The 12,237-nt window shown below is 60.0% G+C and overlaps 1 protein-coding gene across 1 annotated transcript; it reads right to left on the bottom strand.

Moving 5' to 3' along the window:
• Nucleotides 1-1,195: 1,195 nt before the first annotated feature.
• On the bottom strand, nucleotides 1,196-11,800 carry SLC4A11 (solute carrier family 4 member 11). Its single transcript, XM_036825924.1, has 21 exons — nucleotides 11,661-11,800; nucleotides 11,267-11,363; nucleotides 10,245-10,289; nucleotides 7,793-7,945; nucleotides 7,610-7,656; nucleotides 7,096-7,327; nucleotides 6,933-7,017; nucleotides 6,570-6,693; nucleotides 4,942-5,157; nucleotides 4,772-4,865; nucleotides 4,547-4,672; nucleotides 4,354-4,467; nucleotides 4,131-4,263; nucleotides 3,791-3,864; nucleotides 3,092-3,356; nucleotides 2,909-3,015; nucleotides 2,648-2,816; nucleotides 2,384-2,557; nucleotides 1,976-2,171; nucleotides 1,721-1,890; nucleotides 1,196-1,592 (listed from the first exon to the last, which is right to left on the bottom strand). Exons 3-21 carry the CDS (start codon nucleotides 10,273-10,275, stop codon nucleotides 1,529-1,531), a joined length of 2,574 nt encoding a protein of 857 aa, XP_036681819.1. The 5' UTR covers nucleotides 10,276-10,289; nucleotides 11,267-11,363; nucleotides 11,661-11,800; the 3' UTR covers nucleotides 1,196-1,528.
• Nucleotides 11,801-12,237: the final 437 nt, after the last annotated feature.

The following is a 12,237-nucleotide window of genomic DNA, read 5'->3' on the forward strand; positions in this document are numbered from 1 at the left end:
CTGGGTTGGGGGGCCGGGCAGTGTGGGATGTTGAGTGCTTTTGCTTTATTCTGGTGTACATTAGAGCAGCTAAAATGTTGGTTTATGGTTATAACGCCAGGTTCATTTTTATGGCAGGGAGGAGGGATGGAGTTCTTGACCCCAGTTGGGTTGACATGCCACGGTTCAGCCTGGGGGGCCAGCTGAGTTGAGCCCTTCAAGCGGCCCGGCTCAGCTACCCCAGACCATTACTGTGTCCTGGTGAAGCCCTTCCCTGGGAGGGACTTCAGAGGCCCGGGGTGGCTCCCTTGCCTTCCTGCAGGTGTTACTCTGGTAGAGAGGAGGTGCCCAACCCCAAGGACAATCAGAAAAGCGTGTTGTGTGCAGCAGGTTGCGGGGTGGGGGTCCTTAATGCTGGTGTGTCACTCCCAGGCTTAAGCTACATCCCCTCCTCAGTCCTAGCAGCACGGCCCAGGGCCTAGATTTAACAGTTGTTTCCTCCCCTAAAATTCATCAGCACGTGTGGGTGAGGACCGGACCTCATCCCTTTGCTCCCCTCTCGTCTGTGAAGCCCAGCTGGGTTGTTTCCTCAGGAAGTGCCGGTGGTGGTGCTCAGCCTCCGCTGAGTTGTCTGCTTGGGGTGGGTGGTGTCCGGCTGGAACTCAGGTGTGGGGTGCTGGGGGGCCTGCCTACTCCTTGCCTGGTGATCCTGGACACAGCCCCACCTGCAGGAAACACACAGGCTACTGGGGTGGGGGCCCCAAAGAAGGATCACTTGCCACGTGGCACTTGGAGCAGGGCACCCCTCTGTGTCTGCTCCTCAGCTGCTTCCTCAGAGTTCTGTCCTGGATGCACAGTACACTTTCTGTCCCCTTTAAACTTTACCCATCCTGCAAGCAGCACCGTGAATGTGCTCATCCCACCGTACCAGCCACTGGGCTCTTCACTGGCCCCAAGCCCACTTTCCCTGCAGGTTCCTGGCAACATGGCAGAACAAAGGCCTCCTGGATCTTCCACGTTTCCCTGTTGAGCTACTGTGTGGAGCTGGAAGTAATAGCCCTTAGGCGGCACTCAACAAATCAGTCCCTTTTATCCCACTTCCCCTGGGAGGGTTTCTCCCTCCTCAGGGCCCTCAGGTGGCCTTCAGTGGCTGGGGCAGGGCAGCATGGATGGAGGCGGTATGTAGAAGCATAGAAACAGGAGCTTTATTCTCTAATGCGCATACAGCAAGTTCCTTACACAATCAAGGAAATGGTTTCTCTTTCAGGCTCTTTTATCAAAAGAAAATCCGTCCTGCTTAGTCCCACCCTGGGCAGAAGCTGCCCTGAGCAGAGTTCCGGACCCAAAGCAAAAGGCTAATGGGAAGAGGAGCAGACACACACCTTGGAGCCCCCTCAATGCCCAGACACCCTAGGCCAGTTGGGACAGCTGTGAGGGGGTGCAGCACAGAGCAGCACCCCAAGATACCCACACACAGCCACAGAGCCAGCCTGGGAAGACCCAGAGGGATGGGCGGATGGGGTGTGGCCAGGGCCTGGTAGCCAGGACCTCAGTGCTCAGCGTCCATGGCGTCCAGGTACTTGGCTTCAATGATTTGGGGCAGCAGGTTGTAGCTGAGGGGAGGGGGAACAGGCAGGAAGATAAGCACTGGGTCAGGGAGGAACAGGCTGAGGGTAGCCACTCCAGCCCACCGTCTCCCGCCCAGCCTAGTCCCTCCTGCCTGCTGTCCACCCTCCCGTACCGGATGGGGATCATGGCGATCATGATGAGGGGAAAGATCATCTTCATGTAGGGCAGGGTGCTCATGCCAAAGGCACAGAGCAGCAGCAGCTGCAGGACCTGCAGGCCTGTGAAGTAGTGGATCTTCCTCTGGGGCACCCTCCGGATGTAGTGGGTGGGTGGGTACGAGGTCTGTGGGTGGCAGGGGCCAGGTGTGGGCAGGTCTGCAGCCAGATTCCCCCACCCCCACCCCTCACTCTCAGGGCCAGACACTCACTTGGTCCTTGAGCAGCAGGACCATGCGTGCAAACAGCTGGTTGCCGTCGATGGAGGTGAGCGCGATGTAGAGAAAGAGGCCGTAGAGCACAGGCTTGGGGATCCACTGTAGCGGGAAGGGCAGCAGCAGGAGGGAGAAGCCCACCAGGATGCTGGCGCCCAGGGTGGTCAACCGCGTCTCCTTCACACTCACAATCCTGCGAGGTTCCAGTGCACTGGGTCACCTCCGGCCTGGTCCACAGGGCCGTGTCCATCCCAGGTCACATGTGCTTCCTGGGCTCTGTTACTTCTGGGCCCTTATCCCACGAGCCATATCCTTCCTTAGGTCATATGTGGCCCAGGGCTACCCCCCACCTCAGGGTCCACGTGACTCTGGTCTCACGTCTCAAGGGGCCACTTTCACACTCACGTCTCATAAATGTGCCCATTCTCCACACGCTCCTCCACCAAAGCTAGTGCCCGCACGTGCAACGGGGAGTGGGGGTAGGCAGCGTGGATCCAGGGCAGCCCAAACAGAGACAGCCCGGTGTTGATGATGGCGACGAGCAGGAGGTCCCAGTGGTAGGCAGTGCCCTTTACCAGCCTGCAGCAGGCAGGGTCACATGTGGACAAAGCCCCGTGGCCCCTGGAGGGCTGGACACATGCTTACCCCTCCCTCCCCAGCCCTGCGAACCTGTTCTCCGGGGCATTAGCCAAGGCAGCCACCAGGTTCTGCTCGATGAAGAAGAGCATGGAGAGGAGGAAGCCGAGGCCCATGGCGCCGCTGACGGCCACCAGGGATAGCGAGTGCATCTCGGCCATCTCGAACAGGCTCTTGCTTGGGTTGTAGCGGAACTTGCCCACTGCAGCCGGGTACAGGCCCCTGCTCAAGCCTTCCTCCCCCACAGAGCGACCCACCCCACCCCACACCACCCCACGCCTAGTCCCAACTCACTCTTAATCTCCTGGAAGCCGTAGGAAGAGATGAGGGAGAAGGTAAGCACTGAGATGGGCAAGGCACAGTCTGACAGGATCTCACGCATGTAGGGGTGCAGGTAGGGGCTAGGGAGGCAGGTGGGTGTCAGCGTGGCCTGCGGCTTGTGCTCCCTTCCCCTCACCCTGAGGGGGCACCCCTCACCTCTTCTTGAACTGGTAGAGGGTGTAGCTCAGCCAGAGTGTCCCCAGCATGATGAGGAGGCTGAGCACAGCCGTGTCCCGGGCCAGGGGCTCGGGGCCCTGGCTGCCCACTGAAGGCAGCTCTGGTGGGCCGGCCAGGAGGCTGGTGTTGAGGGCAGCGTGGAGGCTGCTGTTGAGGCTGGGGCTGAGGCCCAGCAGGCTCACCGGGGAAGACCTATCTTCGTAGTAGTTCCCGGGGTTGTGGCCACAGTAGTACTTCTGGAAGACTATGGATACAGGCCAACAGGACTCAGCCATCTGGGCTCTGGGAGCCTGGGGCCCAGCAGCTTCCTCCTGGATGTGGGGGTGAAGGAGCCCCGAGGGGAGGAAGGGATTCTGGGGGGAGGAGGGGAGAGAGCTGGCCTTCTGTCAGCCAGGACCCCTTGACCTGCCTGTCTACCCACCACCCCACAGCCTGCCCTTGTCCACTTCTGACAGCGAATCCTGCTTGGCCCAGTGCCTCTGATCCTGCCTAGGGCAGCTCTGTCATCCTCTAGCATGTGGGCCTGCTGCTCTTGGCCAGTCATGGCTCCCAGAGCACCCTGGGCCATGGAAGCAACCTTAGCGCTTGCATGCTTCTTGGCTGCTCTGGGCACAGTCCATAGCCCCCCATCTCAACCCAGCTTCCCCTGCAGCAGGTGGCCGCCAGCAATACACTCACTTTTGACCATGCCCTTGACAGCATCCAGCACGAATGTGATGGAAATGAACAAAGCAATGATCTCCTCCGTTGACCTGCCAGCAGGGGATATGCCTCATAAGAAGGGGTGAGTTGTTACTAGGGGGGAGGCTTCCCCGAGCCTCAGCATGGCCCCCTACCTCCTGCCATGAAGAGGACCAGGGTCCCAGGCTTTCCCCTTGGAGCAGTGATATGGTGGGGGCACCCCATCTGCTCTAGGGTTAACAGGGCCTCAGAGGCTGGCATGGAGGCTGACCCAGGCCCCTGGCCTTGGTCTCCCTCCTGCTTGCGAGTCCCAGCAGCTTAGGGAAGGCCCTGTCACCTCTTGAAGAGACTCATGACCAGGCTGAGGTTGAAGAGGGCATAAAGCGTGAGGAAGAAACTGTTCCACAGGCCTGTCCATGCATAGAAGGTACTGAAGTCCAGATCGTAGTCATCACAGATGCCACGGATCACTGCAGGCGGCGGGACAGGAGTGAGCAGTCAGGGCCAGGCTGGGACCAGGGACCTCAGGAAGCATCTCCCCGCTGCCGCCCCCACTGCACCGTGGATGTAGAGGGCCAGGGGTGCGGTCGTCAGCAGCACCACCAGCGGCTGCCCAGAGAAGAGTGCATACAAGAGGCCTCCGATGCTCTGCCCAGCTATGGTCTTCTGTACATCTGAGGAAGCGGGCTGGTCAGGGGGGAACCGTGGCCCTGGGCTCCACCCGGCATGCCCCACCAGGCTCCAACCCCTCACCAATGGCCCCATTCGTGTTCTCATCGTTGAGGGACCCAAAAGCGATCGTGGGCAGGAGGCAGGCGAAGTAGAGGAACAGGGTGGTGGTGATGTATTTGCCCACAGCTTTGTTTTTCCCGATAATGCCTAGGAATGGGAGACAGGGCGGAGGGTGTGTTGGGGACACAGGACAGGCCTGGGGCCTGAGCTACAGGCTGAGCTCCAGGAGGGCCACGGGCCACTTACCATCAGTGAAGTCCAGCGGGTACACAGGGAATCTGCGGGCGATGTCTTCCCGGATGCCCCTCCCCATGGGGAGAAAGTCCTTGTGCCGTGGGGGCTGGGAAGAGGACATGAGCCCATCAGCCCTGTGTCCCTGCCCCGTGCTGCCCGCCCAGGCCACCTCTGCCCTGCACCTGCGGGGGTCTGTGGGTGCAGGCGGAGCTCATGCTGTAGTCCTTCATGCTGATGCTCGGACAGTGGCTCATTACGGTGAGCAGCTGTCTCTGATGTACCAGGGCCTCCTTGAATTCCTCCTCCGTGCGGGTCTTCAGGAGCTTCTGGCGGAAGGTGATGTCTAAGAACATGGTGGCAAACGTGCGTCCCACCTCCGTCGCAGTCTTGGTGCTTTTCTGGGGATGGGGCAAGAGAATCACATCTGTAGCCACTGTAGAGCGAAGGGTGCCCAGCCCCGGCCTGGCCACTCACGGACAGACATTCCCACACACGTGGCAGGTGCTCTCCCCATGACCTGGGTGTAGTCCCCCAAAGTTCAAGCATAGTGGACCCTGCCACGATTTCCACCAGGTCAGCAGATCACTAGAACTACCATCAACCTAGTATTTTTTTTTTTAATAAACTCAGGTATTAAATCTGTGTAATTGTGGATAATGAAATCATGATGATGGAAAAAAATGTTCACCCAGCTACTTTACACTGGTGGCATTTGCACGGTCGGCTGGTTTATGATTTGCAGAGGGGTTCCAGGCCCATCCAGCCTTCTGCCTCTTGCCTGGCCAAGCTCAACCCTGTCCATGAACTCAATGTTCAACCTCTACCACAGCAGCCTGTCTCACCTCCCCAACCTAGGTCCCCTGGGGGCAGCATCCACCCCCTCCGTGCTGTCCAAAGCGAGTCCCGGGGCTGCACCGTGCACACTGTGCTTTCTGGTAGCTTTAGAGCAGGCTTGTTCCCCCAAGGAGGAGCCAGGTGTCAGGATGGCTGGTCTGTCTCAAGGCACCAGTCTAGCCACTCAATCCTAGGGATTCTATTCCTTCCAGCTGTTCTGGCCACCTTGTCAGCTGTCACTCCCTCTGACCCATGAGCTGCCCACTGCCCTAAATGCCCTTCCTCTCTCCCCAGCACAGTAACATCTGGAGAGATTCACAGCATGTCTATGAAAGCCCTGGGAGGGACGATCCCGTTAGCACCCCCTTTGCTTAGAGAAAGCCTGGGGAGGGGCCATCCGAAGCTCTGAGTCTACACCAGAGGCAGGGGCAGAATCATCAAGAAGCCAATGGATTCTTAAGCATTAAGGCCCTTCCCAGGCCTGGGGAGGGGCCCTAGCCATTTTCTATTCATGATTTTAAAATCCTTTTCCATAAAAGAAGATTCCCCCAATTGTATAAGTCTCAGCCCCCACAAAAGCGAGATGCCCCTGGCCAGGGGGTAAATGCCCCAGGAAGGAGTAGGGATCTTTGGTCAACAAATCATAGCCAACTAGAAGAGTTAGGGTTGGGCAGGCCAAAGAAAGGCCCCTATGTTTGAACAGTAATAATCTTAAAAAGTATCTCTTTTCAGTCAGGAAAGAAATACAACTTTTTGGGCAACTTCTGGGGAAATTAGGGCTTGATGAAGACCTAGCAAGTATGCTTCAAATAAACCCCAGTAGGGCGGAGATGAACAGAGGGGGTGAGAATGTGGCCTTCAGAGGCCAGGACTGTGGTGCCTCCAGCACTGGGAGAGATGCCCCCAAGAAGAGGGCAGGGTAACCTGGAACCCTCCTTCCTGGGAAACAGAGCAGCCACCCGAAACCCCTCCTCACCATCTTGGGTGGGGCCAGCACCAGGATGACAAACCGCACCTCACAGGAATTCTCCCCCCAGTTCTGCGGGCGAACCAGGCGGCTGATGCACACATGCCGCTTCAGCAGGGCCTTGGAGGTACAGCTGGCAGGGACAGAGAGGGCACATAGCACACAGTTGCCACCCTTGGGAGCTGGGGCCCCCCCTCCCCTAGCCCCCAACTATGACCCCAGTGACCTCTGTTAGGGAGGAAAAAAAAGACCAAAGGGGATGGATTCCTCACTCTCTCTCCCCCCAAACTGAGCGGACCAGCCTCCACAGGGACTGGATGCCTGGCTCCAAGGTGACGTGGGGAGGCCAGTTGTGGCGGCCTGGCAACTCACATGATGCAGAGCCACGACTGCTGGTATTGCACCCCCGTTACTGTGGCAGTGACCCCTTGGATGGTATCTGACAGTAGGTGAACTGCTGACAGAGTGGAGGAACAGGAGGGTCAGATGGCCCCACCTCTCTGACCTCCCACCCAGGCAGAGGGACAGCCCTTACCTTTACCCTCCGTGGGGGCCCCAGCATCAGTGAAAAGCATGGCCATGAGCGGGTCCAAGTTGCAGTCGGGCTCGGTGTTGTGGGAGTCTTGGGCTAAGCGGCACAGCATGGCCCGTAGCACGTCATCCAGGGAGGTGGCTGTCTCGTTCAGGATGATGCTGGCCCGTGCCAAGAAGCCGTCTAGGTCCCGGTGCGCTCGGATCTCTTCCTCAAAGTTCTTTAACTTCAGATACTGTGGGGACCCCACACACAGAACCACACAGGCCCATAAATAAGAAAGACCTCCTGTCGCTGTCTGGGTCCTTCCTCTGTGGTGGTCCCCGGCTGACCCTGCCCACCAGGACCCGACACCCACTTCCCGGAGAGAAGACCAGTGTGGCTGGCCCCAGCAGCCGGGCCCTGGGCTAGTGTGAGATCCAGCAGCAGCGTGAGCTCTCTCAGGGAAGCAACCATCTCCACCCCCAGCTAGTGGCCCAGGACCAAATGTCTCCCATCCGGTCGAGGGGCCACTCACCTTGCGGGAGGTGTGTAGGAGCCCGTAGCCGCCAGGCGATTCACCCTCTGCTGGAGGAAAGCGGGAGGGCTCAGGGGGCGGCCCCAGCCCTTCAGGTCTCTCTTGGTGGAGCGGGGCCGTATCTGCCCAGTTCCCAGTCCCCTGCGTGCCTCCCCTGACCCGTCCCTGCTACAGCCCCCATACCGGACTGGGTGGGCTGCACCTCGAGGTTGACGTTGACAAAGAAACGGATGCTCTCGCCAGACACAATGGAGGAGTTGACCGTGTCGAAGGCCTCATCCCCCAGGCTCTCCTCACGGGTTTCAGAGGCATCATCCGCGTCACACTTGAGGTAGCCTGGAGCCCCAACCACCACCAAGAGAGACCCCCGCAAGAGGGCCTGGCTACACACAGGACAAAGGGGCTCCAAGCCAAAGGAGCAGGGGTCCCTGGGCTGTCCCACTTGGTGCAATCTCGGTGAGTGGTAAGGGAGGCCTCTAGCAGGCTAGGAAGTAAGCCTCAGCTAGGCCCAATATCTGGTCCTAGCCCAGCCCCCTGAGTATGGCAGCCAGCTGGCACCCCCCACCCAACGGTTTTCTCCAACATTCTTCAGCAGCGGGAACCCTGCACTGTTCTGTGCCACACATATCCTTTAGCTAGAGAAAGAACATGTTCATTCCACAGACACTGAGCCAGGCACATGGTACAATGATGTAGTTAAGACTGACTGGCCCCTGCCTTCTCAGAACCTCCAGGTTGCGGGACCTGGACCTGTCTGGCTCCCCAGAAGCGACTCAAGGAAAGCCAGAGCCCTGCAGTATGCGGACCTCATTGGCACAGGGAGGGCATGTGGGGCAAAGCATCGAGGCTGAGAGACCTTAGTCCAACATCAGACAAGGCCCAGGAAGCAAGAGAGCCAGACAAACAGAGCCAGAGACAGAGGTGACAGGACCCCAGAGGAGGCCTCATCTCAGGCCTCCACCCATGGTGGGTGAGGGGCATGTTATGGCACCTTGGGACTCCAGAGCACAGAGCCTGCTGCCCCTTTCTTTTGGTCTGCCTCTCAGTTCCTGCAACTGCCCCCCAACACAGGCCCCCTCCTATAGGAAGCCTTCCTGATGACATGCAAAAGTTCCAATCTGCCCTGAGTCCTGCTGGGGCTCCCCACAGCCTCTGGGATGACAGCCTGAGCCAGCCCTGTTTCCCCTGGCCCCTCAGGCCCAGTCCCACGCCGCCCATCTCAATCTCTCACTCCTCAGGCCAGGCGGCCAGCACCCCAGGCATGCCAGCTCCTGTCCTCCAAGCTGAGGGCTTCCCTCCCTGGAGGGCCTTCTTCAAGGCTTGACAGACCCTTCCTCCTCTGGCAAGTCCACCTAGGGCCCTCCTTGCCTTACTCTTGGCCCAGCTGACACCTCTTCCTCACTGTCTTGTGGGTCCACTGTGGTCCACCACTTGTGATTCACCCAGGAGCCCTTGTAGCTGAGACCCCCACCAATGCCTGAAAAACACCTGTGCAGGAACAGGGACGGGTCAGCAGCATGCCTCCACCTGCCAGGCAGTGACTCACCCTGACTCACTTCCACTCCCTCCCACTGGTTTCCTCTGCACATCCCAGGCCCTGTTCCCCCAATGTGCTGTGCTCAGCCTGGGCCCTTTCTGGGTAGGAGGCACTAGGCCTCCTCTGTCAAGGCCCTCATGGACTGGTGACCCCTAACTCCAGGTCTGCACTGCACCCAGAGCCCAGAGAAGAACTATTAAGTCAAAAGATGTCATTCCCCCATTTGTCATGGAGCTCATGTCCATGAAAAACACCTTCCTCCCCAATTCTAGACCTGCTTTGCTTAGAATGCTTGGTTCCCCAGCCCCAACCTGTCCCAACCTCCCTTCTGTCACCCCCACCAGCACCCACTATTCCCCGGCATGCCTCTCACACTGTCCCTCTTCTCCCCTATCCTGGGCTCTATCTAGGACCTACCCAGCAGACACTACCGGCTCCCTGCAAGGCTCCTGGGATGCCATGCGTGCCCTATCTCCACCCTATAGCCCAATCACATACCTAACCTGCCCACCAGCAGCCTGGCACATGCAGTCACCATGCTCTGGGGACCCTGGGTAGGAGCACATCACCACTGTGTCCAAGCACTGTCCCACTAAACACCCTTCTGAGGCCAGCTCCCGAATCCGGGCTCAGGAGAGCCAGCCCAGAGATGTGGGGAGGGAGAGAGCCAGGCTGGTGCAAGCAGGGAAAGCTGAGGTGCAGAGAGGTTACAATTCTTTAGAGGGACAATGGCAGCTCCTCCCTCACAGGGCTCAGCGGGGTCTGAGGAATGTGGGCACACACAACACTTAGCCTAAAAGCTGGCCAGACAACCAGAGCATTGTAACAGCAAAACCATGGGCTATCAGATGGTCCACATAGTGCAGGATGGGAGCAGCTTGCCCTCCCAGGACCACAGGACCACCAGAGATCTGCCAGAGTCCAGGGCAGTGTCAGCTGCCCCTCTGACCACATCACAACCTTCTGGAGGGTAGAATCCAAAGGCATCCCAGCCCCAGCAGAGGATCATGAGTACCCAGGTGGATGGACTAGGTCCCCTAGAGACTTTTGACCAAGGAGCTCTCTATATACACACACCCATACCTGAAATGTACTCACCTGCATCCTCAAAGTATCCATTCTGCGACATGATAGAAGAGTTTTCTGCAAGGCAAGCCAAAGAATTGTCACCAGCTCCATGCACCAGCCCCGGACAGTCTCCAGGGCACATCTGCTGCCCACCCCACACACCAACCCTGCTGAGTCTTTCTTACCCTTCCCAGAGACCCTGGGAGAAAAAGGAGCAGGGGACAGTACAAGACAGGGGCTCCTTGAGGAGCCAGAGGAAGCCAGGCCTGTTATTCTTCAGCCCATCTGCTAGGGGCTGCCCAGGTGGGAAAGGACCGAGGCAGACGGGGAGATGTTCTCAGCATGTTTTCTCCAGGAGTAATTAACAATACCCAGGGAAGGAAGGAAGGATTCGCTGGTTGCAGGAGTCTGGAAGGAGACCTGTCTGGCCACCTTCCCTGTGGAAGCCGGCCTCCCTCTCTCAAGCCTTCGCTGCCAAGCCCAGTAACTGGGCTGGGGCTCTGCCAGCACATTTCGGCTCTCACTCTCACGTCCGTCCCTGGTGCCATCAACACCCATCACACGTGCAGTTGCCCCCAACCTCACGCGCCAGGGGTCAAACGGGGGCGACCCGGCAACGGCCTCCTGCCCTCAGCACCACCCACTTTCTCCTGGGAGGCGGAGCCGTTGGTCCTCTTGGGAGATGCCGCAGGGTGGGGGGCGGGTGGGGGGGGAGGAAGAGAGCTGTCCGCGCTCTCAGCGCCGGGCCCCGGATGGATGGTCCGGGCTGTTTGTGCCTCGCTGTGCGAGGAAGGAAGCGACAGGAAGGGCCGCGTGCACGAGAGGAAAGCGCCTCCAGACTCGGAGACCCTGGGGGTCGGGGGGCAGGATGCGGACGGACTCCCGGGGCGGGAGCCCGGGCGGCATCCAGAAAGGAGGGGCGGGGTCAGTAAAGCTAGCACCGGAGGCTGCAGGGATGGACAAAGGACGAGGATGACGAGGGTATGGAAGGGTGGAGATGCTACTCCCATGCGGGGCGGTTCAAGTGCACATAAATAGATGGTCGTACAAACCCCGGGCTGGCCCTCAGGTGTCAGGGCGGCGACGGAGAGACTGCTGCGGCCGCGCAGGGGACCGTCAGAGGCCCAAGGATCCCTAAGAGTGGGCAGGCTGCCGCGCAGCGCCAGGGGCGAGAAGGTGTCGGGTAGAACGTAAAATGAGGCTTTCCGAGGTGGCTGCACGCCCGGCCGCTAAGACCCTGGCGCTCGAGGTGCTAGGGACCCCGCAACTCCGCCCCGCCATTTGCAAGCCCCCCACCCCTCCACCAGCTACCTCGTAGGTTCAAAAACTGTTAAGAGTTTCAAAACGGCGTTAAGTCAAGCGCGCAGTGCCCACGAAGTCGTCCTGGGCTTCCCCCAGCCACCCGCGTACCCACCCGGGCTCCCACTCCCTCGCGGCTGAACTCACCCCGGGCACCCCCGTCCCGGTTGGGAAGCCCCCACGACCCTCTCGCCCACCACGCCGGGGGCCGGTGCAGGCCGGCGGCGTCCGCATTCCCCCCAGCGCCTCGACGGCTCCGCGTCCCAGCTTAGCACGCCTCTGCGACGGAGACCGGACGGCCTTCCAGCCGCAGGCACCCACCGCATGGCTGGAGATGGAACACGCGCCTGGTGGCCGCGGCCATGGCCCCAGCGATCAGCCGCGGGACGGCTGCACACCAGCGCGCACGCCCTGGCTCCTCACCAGGTGCCGCGGGACCCCAACCTCGGCGTCCAAGGCGGGCCGGCGGCTGGAGCCGGTGACACAAGCCTGCGCCGCGCCTGGGTCCTAATGCCGCGCCGACGGTCCTCCCCAGCGCGGCCCGGACGAGGTCCCGTCCGCCCGCCCCGCGCCCTCACCCGCGCTCCTGTTCAGCCCGGGCGGGCTACTGCCGGGAGCCCGCGGCGACTTAGCCAGAACGCGTAGACCGGGCTTCTTCGGGCCCGCGCGCTGAGCGTTAGGGGCTGAGCGGGGCTGCGAAGTTTCCGGGAAGAAGCTCGGTGAG

The sequence above is a fragment of the Balaenoptera musculus genome, chromosome 15, assembly GCF_009873245.2.
Source record: "Balaenoptera musculus isolate JJ_BM4_2016_0621 chromosome 15, mBalMus1.pri.v3, whole genome shotgun sequence".
In the NCBI taxonomy this organism is placed as follows: Eukaryota; Metazoa; Chordata; class Mammalia; order Artiodactyla; family Balaenopteridae; genus Balaenoptera; species Balaenoptera musculus.